Source organism: Hemiscyllium ocellatum, chromosome 8 (genome assembly GCF_020745735.1).
Source record: "Hemiscyllium ocellatum isolate sHemOce1 chromosome 8, sHemOce1.pat.X.cur, whole genome shotgun sequence".
NCBI classification, from domain to species: Eukaryota; Metazoa; Chordata; class Chondrichthyes; order Orectolobiformes; family Hemiscylliidae; genus Hemiscyllium; species Hemiscyllium ocellatum.
Window position 1 is genome coordinate 26,926,154 of NC_083408.1, and position 16,211 is coordinate 26,942,364.

The 16,211-nt window shown below is 44.2% G+C and overlaps 1 protein-coding gene across 1 annotated transcript in view; it reads right to left on the minus strand.

Moving 5' to 3' along the window:
• The window catches only part of heatr4 (HEAT repeat containing 4), a 70,769-nt gene that overhangs the window by 53,549 nt on the left and 1,009 nt on the right, over nt 1-16,211 (minus strand). Inside the window, exons 2-3 of the mRNA XM_060828643.1 lie at nt 10,683-11,544; nt 1,550-1,728 (exon numbers count right to left, since the gene is read on the minus strand). Of these exons, the coding sequence (XP_060684626.1) occupies nt 1,550-1,728; nt 10,683-11,473 (970 nt within the window). The 5' untranslated portion in view covers nt 11,474-11,544. The remainder of the gene's footprint in view (nt 1-1,549; nt 1,729-10,682; nt 11,545-16,211) is intronic.

Below are 16,211 nucleotides of genomic sequence, written 5' to 3' on the forward strand. Positions count from 1 at the left end.
ATAGAAGAGGTGCTTTCAGTCCTTATTATCTGCACTAGTTCAAATGAATTCAGTGCCATCCTCAAATCTTTCCCCTTTAACACTGCATATTCTTTCTATTCAATTAATCACTCAATGCCTTCTTGAATGCCTCAATTGAATCTGTTTCCACCACATTTCCAGGCACTGTATTCCAAAACCTAACAGCTCGCCGAGTGAAAAAGTTTTTTCTCATCACATTTACTTCTTTTGCAAATGACTTAAAATCCATACCTTGTCCTCTGAATTCTAGATCCAGATTCAGAAGTGCAGTGTGGACTCAAAGGTCTGAATGGCCTGCTTACACAGTATCGACTCTATGGCTAAACCAGCATTTATTTCCCATTCCCAACACTTCTTGAGAAGGCCATGATATGAAAGTGCCAGTGTTGGACTGCAGTGGATAAAGTCAGAAGTCACACCACACCAAGTTATAGCCCAACAGGTTTATGAGAAATCACTTCACCTGACAAAGAAGCAGAACTTCGAAAGCTGGTGATTTCTAATAAACCTTTTGGACTATATCTTGGCGTTGTGCGACTTCTGCCCTTGAGAAGGAATAATTGGTTGCCTGGAATTTACAATCTCAGTGTTGTCAGATGGGAATTTCCAAGATTCTGACCCTGTGATATGGCAGTGGAGGGGGTGTCTGAAACATGCTCTTCAGTATGGTCAGACAATAGGAATCAGTACTGAGGAACTCAACAAATACACCTCCAATAGCATTTCTTGGGTTGTTTATGCCATTAACCATTTTTAGTGGAGGAGTAAAAGCTTGAATGAGTCAACATACCAGTAATGCCTGGTATTAATATTGCTCTGATCCAATGTTCTATGCAGTAGATTTGAATGGAAGTGCACAAGGGATTTCAACTTGCCACGGTCTTAGTGTGATACTACCACATTGAAATAAAATGAAGCTCCAATACACATCCTGTTGAAATGTTGGACATTATCAGCATAAGACACAGGTTATACTCAATCCCCTGAAGCACAACAGGAGTTAATCATAGAATCATAGAACACCTACTGTGTGGCCCAAAAAGTCCACACTGACCCTCTAACCCACCCAGACCCATTCTCTTACCATATTACTCTACACTTACCCCTAACTAATGCACTTAATCTACACAAAGCTGGACACTATGGGCAATTTAGCATGGCCAATTCACCTAACCTGCACATCTTTGGACTATGGGAGGAAACCCACTCAGACACAGAGAGAATGTCCAATCTCCACAGACAGTCACCCGAGGCTGGAATTGAACCAGCATGTTAACCACTGAGCCACCGTGCTGGTCAGTGAATTGACAGGAGCTTTGTCCTAGAGGAACCAGAGATCAGTCAGGTCAGGGTGTGAAGTGGGGAAGAATGGGAAAGGATTGGGAGCCTTAGAATCTGATGTTGGATTGTCAGCTAGTGTTGAATGCCAATAAGAATCTCATTATTTAGCAATACATCAAGAAATGTAGTACTCAGTTTCCCTGCACTTCCTGTAAACAGTTGTTCAGTTCTTAATGTCTCAAATTACCAGTGTACAGTTCTTGTTCAAACACATTCGCAGTGTAATAGACATGTTTTCCAAGCTTTGAATTCAAGATGGTCTTGGGTTTTGGGGGAGATTCAAAGTGCTTCACTTTCAGGTTGGCTGCAGTTCGATTTACAGATCCAGGTTCCTCCATGCCTTCATTCAGGTCAAACCCAGGAACCCTGTGAAAGCCAACCATAATAACATGTTCAACAACAACAAAAACAGAAGTTGCTGGAAGAGCTCACAGATTGTATGGCAGCATTTGGAAGAGAAATCAAAATTAACATTTCAGGTCTGGTGACCCTTCCTCAGAACACAGCAACATATTGCCAGCCACAACTGCTGTTCTTGTTATTGTCTTGTCCTGATACACAGAAATACCTCACAGAGCACAAACTTCAGCAAGACTTTGATCATGGTCTAATCAGGATCAACGCTTATCCCTCCTTACCCATCAAATTAAACATTCTTGAATCATAGCTGCCCAAATTGGTTAACATCTAGGAACCGTCATTTAAATTTTTCCCAATCACATGTTTACTTGCTGACCCTGCAAGTCTAAAACATATACTCTACCTTTTAGCACATGGGAAACAACAGGCAAATAAATTGGAATAGATATGCCATGTGAAGAACCTGCACAGATAATGGGTTCAATAGGCTCCTCTCATGCTATAATTTCTATGATTTTCTTTTTGAAGAAGGTGCAGCTCAGGCAGCAGCACTTTCACCTGTGAGTGACTAAATTTCAGATTCAACTCCTGGTCCAGGGCAGGGGGGACAAGAGCACAAAAAAAACAAGTTGGATGCTCCAGTGCAGTACTGAGGGAGTGCTGCACTGTCAGGGGTGCCATCTTTCAGATGACTCCAATTGCTTCCTGAGATAGCTAGATAAGATCTAATTTGAAGAAAAACACCTTCCCCTGTCATCCTGGCTCATACTTACGTGAATGCTTAGTGAAGACTTAAAGGTGGCATGCGTTGACAGCAATAATCTCGCAAAAATGTTTCACTTGGATACATTTATACTGCTGAGGTCTTTCATAGTAATTTATTAATAATATACAACTTTATGGGTGGACACAATGCCTAATGCTTCCGATTAGGAAGAATGTTATCGAAAGGACATTGAATGTCATGTGGGATGACAGTACAAAACAAGGACATGTGCAAGTTCAAGCTAATGCCCAGTGTCAAAACCCAGGGTTAAAAGCAAAGACTGTTGAGAGTTGCATTGATCAGCCTAGAACGGCTATACCTAAGTGACACATGCACTCATACATTAAATTGATGAAGATGTAAAAGATAAATCAGATAGTACTTTAAATTCTCTACAACATACTTCATCACATTGACTGAATGGGCTGTCATAGCAAATGTAACTTGTGAAAGACAGCTGGACGTGAAAAGCTAACATCTGCAGGACGATGGGAAAGGATTTGAGAATGGACAAATTGGATTATTCTTACACATGCCTGGTAGAGCACAATGTAATGCTCCACTAAACTATGATTCTATGTCAAAAATATTTCACTGGTTGACAGTCATCCCAAGATTCTGCAAGGAGCTACACATATCAAAGTTTATTCTTTCTGACAATCTCTCCCTGAAAGTTTGAACTGACACTCAAAGACCATCACTGACACCACCAAAGACCTCACCTACAGATCCACAGACTATTGACCACAATCAGTCTCTCCAGCCTCAGGAACATTTCATTTATAGCAAAAAAGGCAGTTTTGCAATAACCTCACTTTCTGAGCAGAGAGGGGGCCGAGAAAGACATAACTCCAGAAGAAGCACCAGGCTATTCACTTCTGATGGATGGGAAAGATACCAGCTAGAATACACAGCAAGAAAAGAGCTGAGAAAGATTTTAACGAAGTTTTGGGACAGATCTCCCATTCCTTTTTCCTGTATATTCTGTCACTGTGCCATCCAATATGAGGCAGTGCGTCAGAAGGGAATCACTCCCCACACACACACACACACACACACTCATTGTCAGGCAGGTCCTTCTAGAGAGTTATTAACAGACTTAGCCCAGGCAGTTACATCAAAACAGTACAAAGAATATCAGCAGGGTCGAACCAAACAGCAGAGGAGATGAGAAAAGCAAATATAAAACAGGGGCAATACTCTACCCAGGTTCTTAGATAAATGTTGTCCATTCCACATTCCACATCCCACACAGCCAGGATCAAAATTCAGAATCACATTTCCCTCACAGAATGAGGTCATCCAGGCCCTCAATTAAGTCATGGTTGATCTATCTCTTAATCCCTGTATTCATTTCCCTTAATACCCTGACCTAGGACAAACTTATCAACTTGTTTGGAAAGCTCCAAACCATCACACTCCACAAACGTTTTGTGGTGTGTGAGAGCGCGAGAGAGAGCAAGAACAAGAGAAGGGGAGAGTGAGGGTTCTACTTTGTGTGAAAAATTCCTTCCTGATTTCACTCTTAAACAGCCTAATTGTTTTGGATTCTTGTTTTGGATTTCTCCACCAGAAGAAATAGTTTCACTATGTTTTCCCTAAGTCCACAATCATGTGCAACAAATTGATAATATCAACCCTCAACATCTAGATTCAAGGGCATACAAACCGAGTGTGTGCAACTGGTCCCCTCATCAAACACCCTACTTAGTTTGTGTTGCATCCTACAGTCATAGAGTCACACAGCACGGAAACAGACTCTTCATTTCAACTCGTCCATACCAACCAGATATCCTAACCTAATCCAGTCCCATTTCCCAACACTTGGCCCATATCCCAATAAACCCTTTCTATTCATATACCCATCCAGATTCAAAGTTTGTGCGAAGATTTGTAGCTCGGGTGCTTGTTGTAGTGGTTCTGTTCGCCGAGCTGGAAGTTTTTGTTGCAAACGTTTCGTCCCCTGGCTAGGAGACATCATCAGTGCTCTGGAGCCTCCTGTGAAGCGCTTCTTTGATGTTTCTTCCGGCATTTATAGTGGTCTGTCCTTGCCGCTTCCGGGTGTCAGTTTCAGCTGTTCGCTGTAGTGATTGGTATATTGGGTCCAGGTCGATGTGTCTGTTGATGGAGTTTGTGGATGAATGCCATGCCTCTGGGAATTCCCTGGCTGTTCACTGTCTGGCTTGCCCTATGATAGTAGTGTATTCCCAGTCAAATTCATGTTGCTTGTTGTCTGAGTGTGTGGCTACTAGGGATAGCTGGTCGTGTTGTTTCGTGGCTAGTTGGTGTTCATGTATGCGGATTGTTAGCTGTCTTCCTGTTTGTCCTATATAGTGTTTTGTGCAGTCCTTGCATGGTATTTTATAAACTACATTAGTTTTGCTCATGTTGGGTATTGGCTCCTTTGTTCTAGTAAGTTGTTGTCTGAGCGTGGCTGTTGGTTTGTGTGCCATTATGAGTCCTAGGGGTCGCAGTAGTCTGGCTGTCAGTTCTGAAACGCTCCTGATGTATGGTAGTGTGGCTTGTCCTTTTGGTTGTGGCATGTCCTCGTTCTGTGGTCTATCTCTTAGGCATCTGTTGATAAAGTTGCGCAGGTATCCGTTTTTGGCGAATACTTTGTATAGGTGTTCCTCTTCCTCTTTTCGCAGTTCTGGTGTACTGCAGTGTGTTGTAGCTCTTTTGAATAGTGTCCTGATGCAGCTTCGTTTGTGTGTGTTGGGGTGGTTACTTTGATAGTTTAGGACTTGGTCTGTGTGTGTTGTTTTCCTGTGTACCCTTGTGGTGAGTTCTCCATTCGGTGTTCTCTGTACTATCACGTCTAGGAATGGGAGTTGGCTATCCTTTTCTACTTCTCTCGTGAATCGGATGCCTGTGAGTGTGGCGTTGATGATCCGGTGTGTTTTTTCTATTTCCGTGTTTTTGATGATTACGAAAGTGTCATCGACATATCTGACCCAGAGTTTGGGTTGAATTTGTGGTAGGGCTGTTTGTTCTAACCTTTGCATAACTGCCTCTGCTATGAGTCCCGAGATTGGCGATCCCATGGGTGTTCCGTTGATTCGTTCGTATATCTGATTGTTGAATGTAAAGTGTGTAGTGAGGCATAAGTCCAGTAGTTTAAGTATGCCTCACTACACACTTTACATTCAACAATCAGATATACGAACAAATCAACGGAACACCCATGGGATCGCCAATCTCGGGACTCATAGCAGAGGCAGTTATGCAAAGGTTAGAACAAACAGTCCTACCACAAATTCAACCCAAACTCTGGGTCAGATATGTCGATGACACTTTCGTAATCATCAAAAACACGGAAATAGAAAAAACACACCGGATCATAAACGCCACACTCACAGGCATCCGATTCACGAGAGAAGTAGAAAAGGATAGCCAACTCCCATTCCTAGACGTGATAGTACAGAGAACACCGAACGGAGAACTCACCACAAGGGTACACAGGAAAACAACACACACAGACCAAGTCCTAAACTATCAAAGTAACCACCCCAACACACACAAACGAAGCTGCATCAGGACACTATTCAAAAGAGCTACAACACACTGCAGTACACCAGAACTGCGAAAAGAGGAAGAGGAACACCTATACAAGGTATTCGCCAAAAACGGATACCCGCGCAACTTTATCAACAGATGCCTAAGAGATAGACCACGGAACGAGGACATGCCACAACCAAAAGGACTAGCCACACTACCATACATCAGGAGCGTTTCAGAACTGACAGCCAGACTACTGCGACCCCTAGGACTCATAACGGCACACAAACCAACAACCACGCTCAGACAACAACTTACTAGAACAAAGGAGCCAATACCCAACATGAGCAAAACTAATGTAGTTTATAAAATACCATGCAAGGACTGCACAAAACACTATATAGGACAAACAGGAAGACAGCTAACAATCCGCATACATGAACACCAACTAGCCACGAAACAACACGACCAGCTATCCCTAGTAGCCACACACTCAGACAACAAGCAACATGAATTTGACTGGGAAAACACTACTATCATAAGGCAAGCCAGACAGAGAACAGCCAGGGAATTCCCAGAGGCATGGCATTCATCCACAAACTCCATCAACAGACACATCGACCTGGACCCAATATACCAATCACTACAGCGAACAGCTGAAACTGACACCCGGAAGCGGCAAGGACAGACCACTATCAATGCCGGAAGAAACATCAAAGAAGCGCTTCGCAGGAGGCTCCAGAGCACTGATGATGTCTCCTAGCCAGGGGACGAAACGTTTGCAACAAAAACTTCCAGCTCGGCGAACAGAACCACTACACCCATCCAGATGCCTGTTAAATGTTGTAATTGTACCAGCCTCCACCACTTCCTCTCGCAGCTCATTCCATACACGCACCACCCTCTGCGTGAAAAAGTTGCCCCTTAGGTCCCTTTTATATCTTTTCCCTCTCATCCTAAAGCTATGCCCTCTAGTTCTGGACTCCTCCACCCCAGAGAAAAGACCTTGTCTATTTACCTTATCCATGCCCCTCATGATTTTATTAACCTCTATAAGGTCACCCCTCAGCTTCCGATGCTCCAGAGAAAACAACCCCAACCTATTCAGCCTCTCCTTAAAGCTCAAATCCTCCAACCCTGGCAACATACTTGTCAATCTTTTCTGAACCCTTTCACAACATCCTTTGGATTAGAAAGAGAACAGAATTGCATGCAATATTCCAAAAGTGGCCTAACCAATATCTTGTACAGCCACAATATGACCTCACAACTCCTATACTCAATACTCTGACCAATAAAAGAAAGCATGCCAAATACCTTCTTCACTATCCTATCTACTTGCGACTCCACTTTCAAGAAACTATGAACCTGCACTCCAAGGTCTCTTTGTTCAGCAACACTCCCAAGGACCTTACCATTAAGTCCTGCTCTGATTTGCTTTTCCAAAATTCAGCACCACACATTTATCTAAACTAAACGCCATCTCCCACTCCTCAGCCCATTTGCCCATCTGATCAAGACCCCATTGTACACTCAGATAACCTTCTTTGCTGTTCACTACACCTCCAATTTTGGTGTCATCTGCAAACCTACTAACTATACCTCCTCCGTTCACATCCAAACCATTTATATAAATGACGAAAAGCAGTGGACCCAGCATCAATCCTTGTGGTACACTGCTGGTCACCAGTCTGAAAACAATCCACTACCAACATCCTCTGTCTTCTACCTTCGAGCCAGTTCTGTATACAAATGGCTAGTTCTCCCTGAATATTCCATGAGATCTAACTTTGCTAACCAGTCTCCCATGGAGAACCTTGTTGAACGCCTTACTGAAGTCCATATAGATCATGTCTACCACTCTGTCCTCATCAATCCTCTTTGTTACTTCTTCAAAAATCTCAATCAAGTTTGAGAGACATGATTTTCCACATGCAAAGCCATGCTGACTATCCTTAATCAGTCCTCGCCTTTCCCAATACATGTAAATCCTGTCCCTCAGGATTCCCTCCAATAACTTGCTCACCACTGATGTCAGGCTCACCAGTCCATAGTTCTCTGGCTTTTCCTTACAACCTTTCTTAAATAGTGCCACATTAGTCAATCTCCAGTCTTCTGGCACCTCACCTGTGACTATCAATGATACAAATATCTCAGTAAGAGGCCCAGCAATCACTTCCTTAGCTACCCACAGAGTTCTAGGGTGCACCTGATCAGGTCCTGGGGATTTATCCACTTTATGAGTTTCAAGATATCCAGCACTTCCTCCTCTGTAATATGGACATTTTTCAAGATATCACCATCTATTTCCCCACATTCTATATCTTCCATGATCCTCTTCAAAGTCAATATATTCTTTATGAGATGCATTGCCCAGAACGAGATCAGTTGACCAGAGGGCAGTATTTGTTGCCAGGATTGCCCAGCACACACACTTTCTGGGTGGGATAATCAGTGGTCTCTAAGTGGAGGTGATGCCACACTCCAGCTGACCATACTCAGAGGCCATCTTTTGTCACAGTTACAGCTGGAGGAAGGTTGAGCTGAAGAATAATGCAAGGACTGTGTGACAGTAAGTAAAATGACTGAGCTGACAAAATAATTAAAAAAAACAGGTTTAATGGAAGAATTACATTTCTGAACACAATTGGCTAGATCAAGCAGAGAGTATATGGGTTTCAGGGAATGCCACAGGTAGTAGCAATGCCAAGTTAGTGCATGTTACAATATTGGTCAGACCTCAACTGAAGCACTGTATTTGATTTTGCCACCACACTTTAAGATGTCAAGGTCTTAAAGATGGTACAGAGGTGATTTATCATAACAATACCAAAAATAGGACACCAGTAACATTATGGGGTATATGCTATGTTGTTCTCCTTTAAACAGAGAAAGAGAAGGGGAGATTTGCCAGAGGTGTCTGAATGATGAGAGATTTTGACACAGTTAATAGCAAGAAACTGTTTCCAGTGGCAGTACAGTCAGTAATCAGAAATTTAACATAATTGGCAAAACAACTCCAAAAAATGATGAGATTTTGTTTTTAATGCGCAGGAAAGAGCAAGGCAGAGAACGAGGGAAGACTGATGAATTATACAGCATTTATTTCAATTCAAGAGGCCTGACAGGTGAAGGAGATGAACTCAGGGCATGGATGAGAACATGGGATTGGGATATAAAAGCTATTACAGAACATGTAAGGGACGGACAGAATTGGCAGCTCAATGTTCCGGGATACAGATGCTATCGGAAGGATAGAAGGAGACTCAAGAGAGGAGGGGAAGTGGTGTGTTTGATTAGGCAAAACATCACAGCAGTACCAGAGCCGATATTCCTAGAGGATCATCCGGTGGGTGGAACTGAGAAATAAGAATGGAATGATCACTTTGATGGACCTGAGTATTATTGGACCCCAGTAGTCAGTGGGAAGTTGAGGAGCAAATAATGTAGGGAGATTGTAGAAAGCTTTAAAAATATAGAGTTAATAATATAACTGCAGGGGATTTTAACACTTAGATTAGATTAGATCACTTACAGAGTGGAAACAGGCCCTTCGGCCCAACAAGTCCATACTGTTGCGCTTCGGCAGGTCAGTGTGGACTTGTTGGGCCAAACTTAGATTTTCCACTCTGTAAGTAATCTAATCTAGACCCTTCGAAGAGCAACCCACCCAGACCCATTCCCCTACATTTACCTCTTCACCTAACACTGCGGGCAATTTAGCATGGGAGGAAACTGTGGGAGGAAACTGGTGCACTGGTGCACACAGGGAGAACGTGCAAACTCCACACAGACAGTTGCCTGAGGCGGGAATTGAACCCGGGTCTTTGGGGCTGTGAGGTAGCAGTGCTAACTGCTGTGCCACCATGTCTTCGAACAGACTGGGACTGCCATAGTGTTATGGGCTTGGGTGGGGAGCAATTTGTTCGGTGTGTTCAAGAAAAATTTCTCAATTAATATGTAGATGGCCCTATGAGAGAAGGGGCAAAACATGAGTTCCTCTTGAGAAATAAGGCAGGGCAAATGACTGAATGTATTTAAAACAGAGATAGATAAGTTCTTGACTGCCAAACAGGCATTGATAATGTGAATAGCCAAGATCTTTTCCCCAGGGTAGTACAGTTCAAAACTAGAGGGCATAGATTGAAGGTGAGAGGGAAAAGATTTAAAAGGAATCCGAGGGGCAACTTTTTCACACAGAGGGTGTTGACTTTATGGAATGAGCTGCTAGAGGAAGTGGTAAAGGTGAGTTCAATTATAACTTATAAAATATATTTGGACAGTTACACAGATAGGAAAGCTTTAGAGGGATTTGGGCCAAAATGTAGGCAAATGGGACTAATTCAATTTAGAAAATGTGGTAGACATGGACAAGATGGGTTGAAGGGTTAGCTTCTGTGTTATATGCCTCTACAACACCAATCAAAAGGGAAATGTATATAGACTTAAATCACAACTATTTCCTGAAGAAGGGCTTATGCCCGAAACGATTCTCCTGCTCCTTGGATGCTGCGCTTTTCCAGCAACACATTTTTCAGCTCTGATCTCCAGCCTCTGCAGTCCTCACTTTCTCCTAGTACCTTCTATAATGCAAAATGTTATAATTGCAACACAAAACCAACACAGTCTTCTGCAGATTGTTACACTAGGAAGATCTCAGCAAGATGCACTGGGAGCTTGCGCTGAATATCAGTACCTGTAGTAGGCAGTCAGTGGAGTCTTGGTTTCTTTCCTAACTGTGGTCACGATGGGCTCCTGGGCTTTGATGTGGTCATACAGGAGAAAGTCACTGGGGGTCATAGTCTCGTCCTCTATCAGGGCATGGGTGTGGGCAGAACCATAATGGTCCTGCAGGAGTCCCCTGAGTCTGGCACGGGACGGGCCCCTGGGCATCTGCTTGGTCACTAGCCACTGTGCCATCCTCTTGCTCACTTTCTTCACCAGGTACTCATCCCATGGCTCACGCAGCTCGCTGGTGGAATCTTTTGCTGCTCTCTCGGGGATGTCTCCGCTTTGCTCCAGTGCTGGAGCCTTCAATGCTCCTGCCACAGGACTGCTGCTCTCTGATGAGGAGATCGTTTCAGCAGAGCTGGCACCCTTGTGCAGATGGCTGGGTGTCAATCTCCGGTCAGAGCGGTCTATGGCCAGTGCAGCCTCTTCACCTTTCACCTCCCTCTTGGGCACCTGGCGAAGAGTCTTGGGGTGACGCGACACTCGCTTCAAGTGGCCAGGCCTGCGGGGCACATGATCTTTCACCTTTTCGGGTGCGACAACCTCGAAGAGATTGAACATGTTTCTGCCATCTCTTTCCTTGAAAGGGACCTGGTAAAATAGCATGGAGTTAACTACTTCCTGGGAGAATTTCAAGTTCAGAGATGCATTTTTAATGTATTGCCTGTGCAGCTGTTGCCTATACTTGCGCTGGGGAGGGACGATGGTCTTCCAATTCTGGCTGGCGGCAGGAGGCTGCAGTGTCGGGAGATCCATGGTTTAGATTGTAAAACTCATCGACCACAGGATGTTCTTCACAAAGAATCCAAATTTCCATCTATTCACACCTGTAAGCAAAAATAACAACCACATTATTGCGCAGCAAGTGAATTCAGATACCAGACAAGTGATGCCAAACCTAGATGACTTTTAAGATATGCTATTAGTCCAGAATGAGTGAACGTCAGAGCACAGTGAGTGAACTGTGTCGAATGAGCAACATCTCTCTGCTTATTTCCCCTCATTCTTTCACTCATTCTCTTCCTCTATTCATTTGACATTTCCCAGTCTCTGACTTTCCTTTTCCCCATTCATGCTCCTTCTCCCTTGCTCCCCTTTTCACTCTAGTCCTCATAAGAATTGTCACTTTCGTGGATTTGGTCAAACCAATTCTCCAACTGTCGTCCAGAATTTGGTGATGAAAGCAACAGGAAGGTAAGCAGGGAACAACAAAATTCTTGCTGTGGGTGATCTTCCTTGTTTTGTGCTGAGATGGAAATAGCTATGAGGATTGTGAATAAGAACTTGTTTTGAAGGTATAAACATCACAAGAGTTTAAACTTTTCAATAAGAATCACACAGCTTCAGACTTTCTCATGATTACTTTGCGGGATAACATTCCCAAGTGGAATTGATACTGCAAAATAACTCATCATTGCTGCTCCAGATATTAAGGACCAGCTACAGATTTATCTCCTATTTCTTTGGAGCAAGCAAACTCATAAATTGCTGAAATGCAACATAATCTCCCTTTCATTCCCTTTGCGGTATTAAACGTCTTTTAAAAATTTGGTTAGTATAATTTTATTGAGTTTTATTTCTCTCAGGATTAAAGTAAAACACACTAAAAACCAAATTATTTTGACTAGAACTTTATTGTCATCAAGGTCCTGGATTATGTAATCATCGTAGTAACAGAAAGACTTGTGCTATTGCTCGAAAGCTGGCAAGGAAGATCCAAGCCCATGCCAGTAACAGACCACACATTCTCACAGCTAGCAAGTGGTGAGTATTTTGAGGTGAGGGGCATATGATCAGATTTAAGATCAAAATAGGGAAACTTTAAGTGCAAAGACATGTTGGAAATTAGAACTGGAGAGCAGTGAGATTTAAAAGGAGGTCCCATTTGAAAGGATAAAGTGAGGACTGCAGATGCTGGAGATCAGAGCTGAAAATGTGTTGCTGGAAAAGCACAGCAGGTCAGGCAGCATCCAAGGAGCAGGAGAGTCGACATTTCGGGCATGAGCCCTTTTTCAGGAATGAAGAAAGTGTGTCCAGCAGGCTAAGATAAAAGGTAGGGAGGAGGGACTTGGGGGAGGGGCATTGGAAATATGATAGATGGAAGGAGGTCAAGGTGAGGGTGACAGGCCGGAGTGGGGGTGGGGCGCGGAGGGGTCAGGAAGACGATTGCAGGTTAGGAAGGCGGTGCTGAGTTCGAGGGATTTGACTCAGACAAGGTGGGGGGAGGGGAAATGAGAAACTGGAGAAATCTGAGTTCATCCCTTGTGGTTGAAGGGTTCCTAGGCAGAAGATGAGGCGCTCTTCCTCCAGCCGTCATGTTGCTATGATCTGGCGATGGAGGAGTCCAAGGACCTGCATGTCCTTGGTGGAGTGGGAGGGGGAGTTGAAGTGTTGAGCCACGGGGTGGTTGGGTTGGTTGGTCCAGGTGTCCCAGCACCGTTGCACCCAATGTGGCCTCCTCTGTATTGGGGAGACAGGCCGTCTACTTGTGGAACGTTTCACGGAACACCTCTGGGACACCCGGACCAACCAACCCAACCATCCCGTGACTCAACACTTCAACTCCCCCTCCCACTCCACCAAGGACATGCAGGTCCTTGGACTCCTCCATTGCCAGATCATAGCAACACAACGGCTGGAGGAAGAGCGCCTCATCTTCCACCTAGGAACCCTCCAACCACAAGGGATGAACTTAGATTTCTCCAGTTTCTCATTTCCCCTCCCCCCACCTTGTCTGAGTCAAATCCCTCGAACTCAGCACCGCCTTCCTAACCTGCAATCTTCTTCCTGACCTCTCCGCCCCCACCCCCACCCCCACTCCGGCCTATCACCCTCACCTTGACCTCCTTCCATCTATCGCATTTCCAATGCCCCTCCCCCAGGTCCCTCCTCCCTATCTTTTATCTTAGCCTGCTGGACACACTTTCCTCATTCCTGAAGAAGGGCTCATGCCCGAAACATCGACTCTCCTGCTCCTTCGATGCTGCCTGACCTGATGCACTTTTCCAGCAATACACTCTCTATCCAAACTGCTGCCAACCCAACTTCACCAACTAGTCCCCATCGCAGCCAATAAATGTTCTCTCACTGCCTTTTTATACACAAGTCCTTATTGGAACATATAAGGTCCTGAGGAGAGCTTACTGAAACATGAGATTCTGAGGGAGCTCTTAGATGTTGAGAGAATATTTCCCCTTACTGGAACTGGAGGACACAGTTTAAAAATAAGGCACCTCCCCTTACTGTTATGCGAAATAAGCTGAATGGCCTATTTCTTGTCCTTGTTTCTTACAGTCTACTTCCATCTTGCTAGGATCTGTGTTTGAATCCTTCAAACAGGTTTCCGTGACTCTGTTAAAGATGAACATTCACTATCTTTTCCTTCTTAGCCTGCCTGTGGCCTTTGACAAAGCTAACAACACCATCCTCCACTCCAATATGGTTGAGGCTGATTTTGCTTGGCTTCATTCTTACCAAATTATACCCAAAGTATAACTTACACTGCCTTCTCTTTCTGGACCACTGCATTCAGTATCAGTGAAATTTCTACCCTTGAGACTCCTATTTCTAATTTGCACACTACCCTTGGGCAACATCATCCAGAAGTACAGCATTAATTGTCTTATGTACTCTGACAACATCTCATCATAACCTTGTTGGGCTCCTCCACTGTTGCTCAATTACTAGACTAGTTGTCAGACATCCAATTCTCAATGAGTAACAATTTCCTCCAAATATGGGAAGGCTAAGACCGTGCACTAGGGCACCCAGATCTCTATATATCCCAGAACTCTGGCACTTCTCACCACTTAGATAATATGCTTTTTTAATATTTTGTCCTAAAATGGACAATTTCACATTTTCCCACATTGTACTCCATCTGCCAGATCTTTGCCCACTTAGCCTCTCCATAGCCTCTCTATGGCCTCTTCATAACTCACTTGCCTCACTATCTTTGTATCATCAGCAAATTGGGAGGGATCACACCTCAGGAAGAAAACTTTGGGCTCAGAAATATGGTACACTCAATGTTGCTGCAAGAACGCATAGAGGCAATATAAACTAAATAGTACAATTTTAAAGGGGCACAGGACACAGAAACTAACCTACATACTTTACTTTAATCCAGGAGTCACTTAAATGTCCCTAATGTATCTGACTCAACTACCATTGATGGCATTGCATTCCTCACACCCACCCCTGTCTGTGTAAAGAACCCCCTCTGACATCTCCCCTAAACCTTCCACCAATCACCTTAAAATCCCCTCATGATAGCCATTTCCACCTTAGGAATAAGTCTCTGGCTATCCACTCTATGCCCCTCATCATTTTGTACCCCTCTACCAAGTGACCTCTCATTCTTCTTCACTCCAATGAGAAAAGCCCTACCTCCCTCAACCTAAGACACGCCTACAGTCCAGGCAGCATCCTGGTAAATCTCCTCTGGACCCTCTCTAAAGCTTCCACATCCTTCGCATAATGAGGCGACCAGAACTGAACACAATATTCCACGTGTGGTCTAATCAGAACTTTATAGAGCTGCAACGTAACCTCGCAGCGCTTAAATTAAATCCCCCTGCTAATGAAAGTCAACACACCCGAAACTTTCGTAACAATCCTATCAACTATAGATGTTGACCCCAAGATCCTGCTGTTCATCCACACTGCCAAGAATCTTGCCTTTAACCCTGTAATCTGCATTCAACTTCATCCTTCCAAAATGAATCACTTGACACTTTTCCAGGTTGAACTCCATCTGCCAATTCTCAGCCCAGCTCTGAATCCTGTCAATGTACTGTTGCAACCTAGAACAGCCCTTCACACTATCCAAACTCCAACAACTTGAGTCATCGGCAAACTTACCGGCCCAGCCTTCCACTTCCTCATTTTAGGTTGCCAAAAGGGCATAATGGATTGTTGGTTTTACAAAGAGGCAGAAAATACAAAAACAAGAAGTTATGATAAACCTTTGAAAAAACACACTGGTCAGATTAGATTACTTACAGTGTGGAAACAGGCCCTTCGGCCCAACAAGTCCACACCGACCCGCCGAAGCGCAACCCACCCATACATTTACCCCTTACCTAACACTACGGGCAATTTAGCATGGCCAATTCACCTGACCCGCACATCTTTAGACTGTGGGAGGAAACCGGAGCACCCGGAGGAAACCCATGCAGACACGGGGAGAACGTGCAAACTCCGCACAGTCACTCGCCTGAGTCGGGAATTGAACCCGGGTCTCAGGCGCTGTGAGGCAGCAGTGCTAACCACTGTGCCACCGTGCCGTCAGTGGAGTAATATATTCAATTTTGGCTTAACACTTTCGAAAGCATAGTCAAAATGTATAGTGCTGGAAAAGGACAGCAGGTAGGCAGCATCTGAGGACCAGGAGAATCAATGTTTTCGACATAAGCCCAACATCAGAAATGTGGGGGGGTGCGGCACCAAGGGGGCTGAGAGATAAATGGGAGGAAGGCTGGGATGGGGCAGT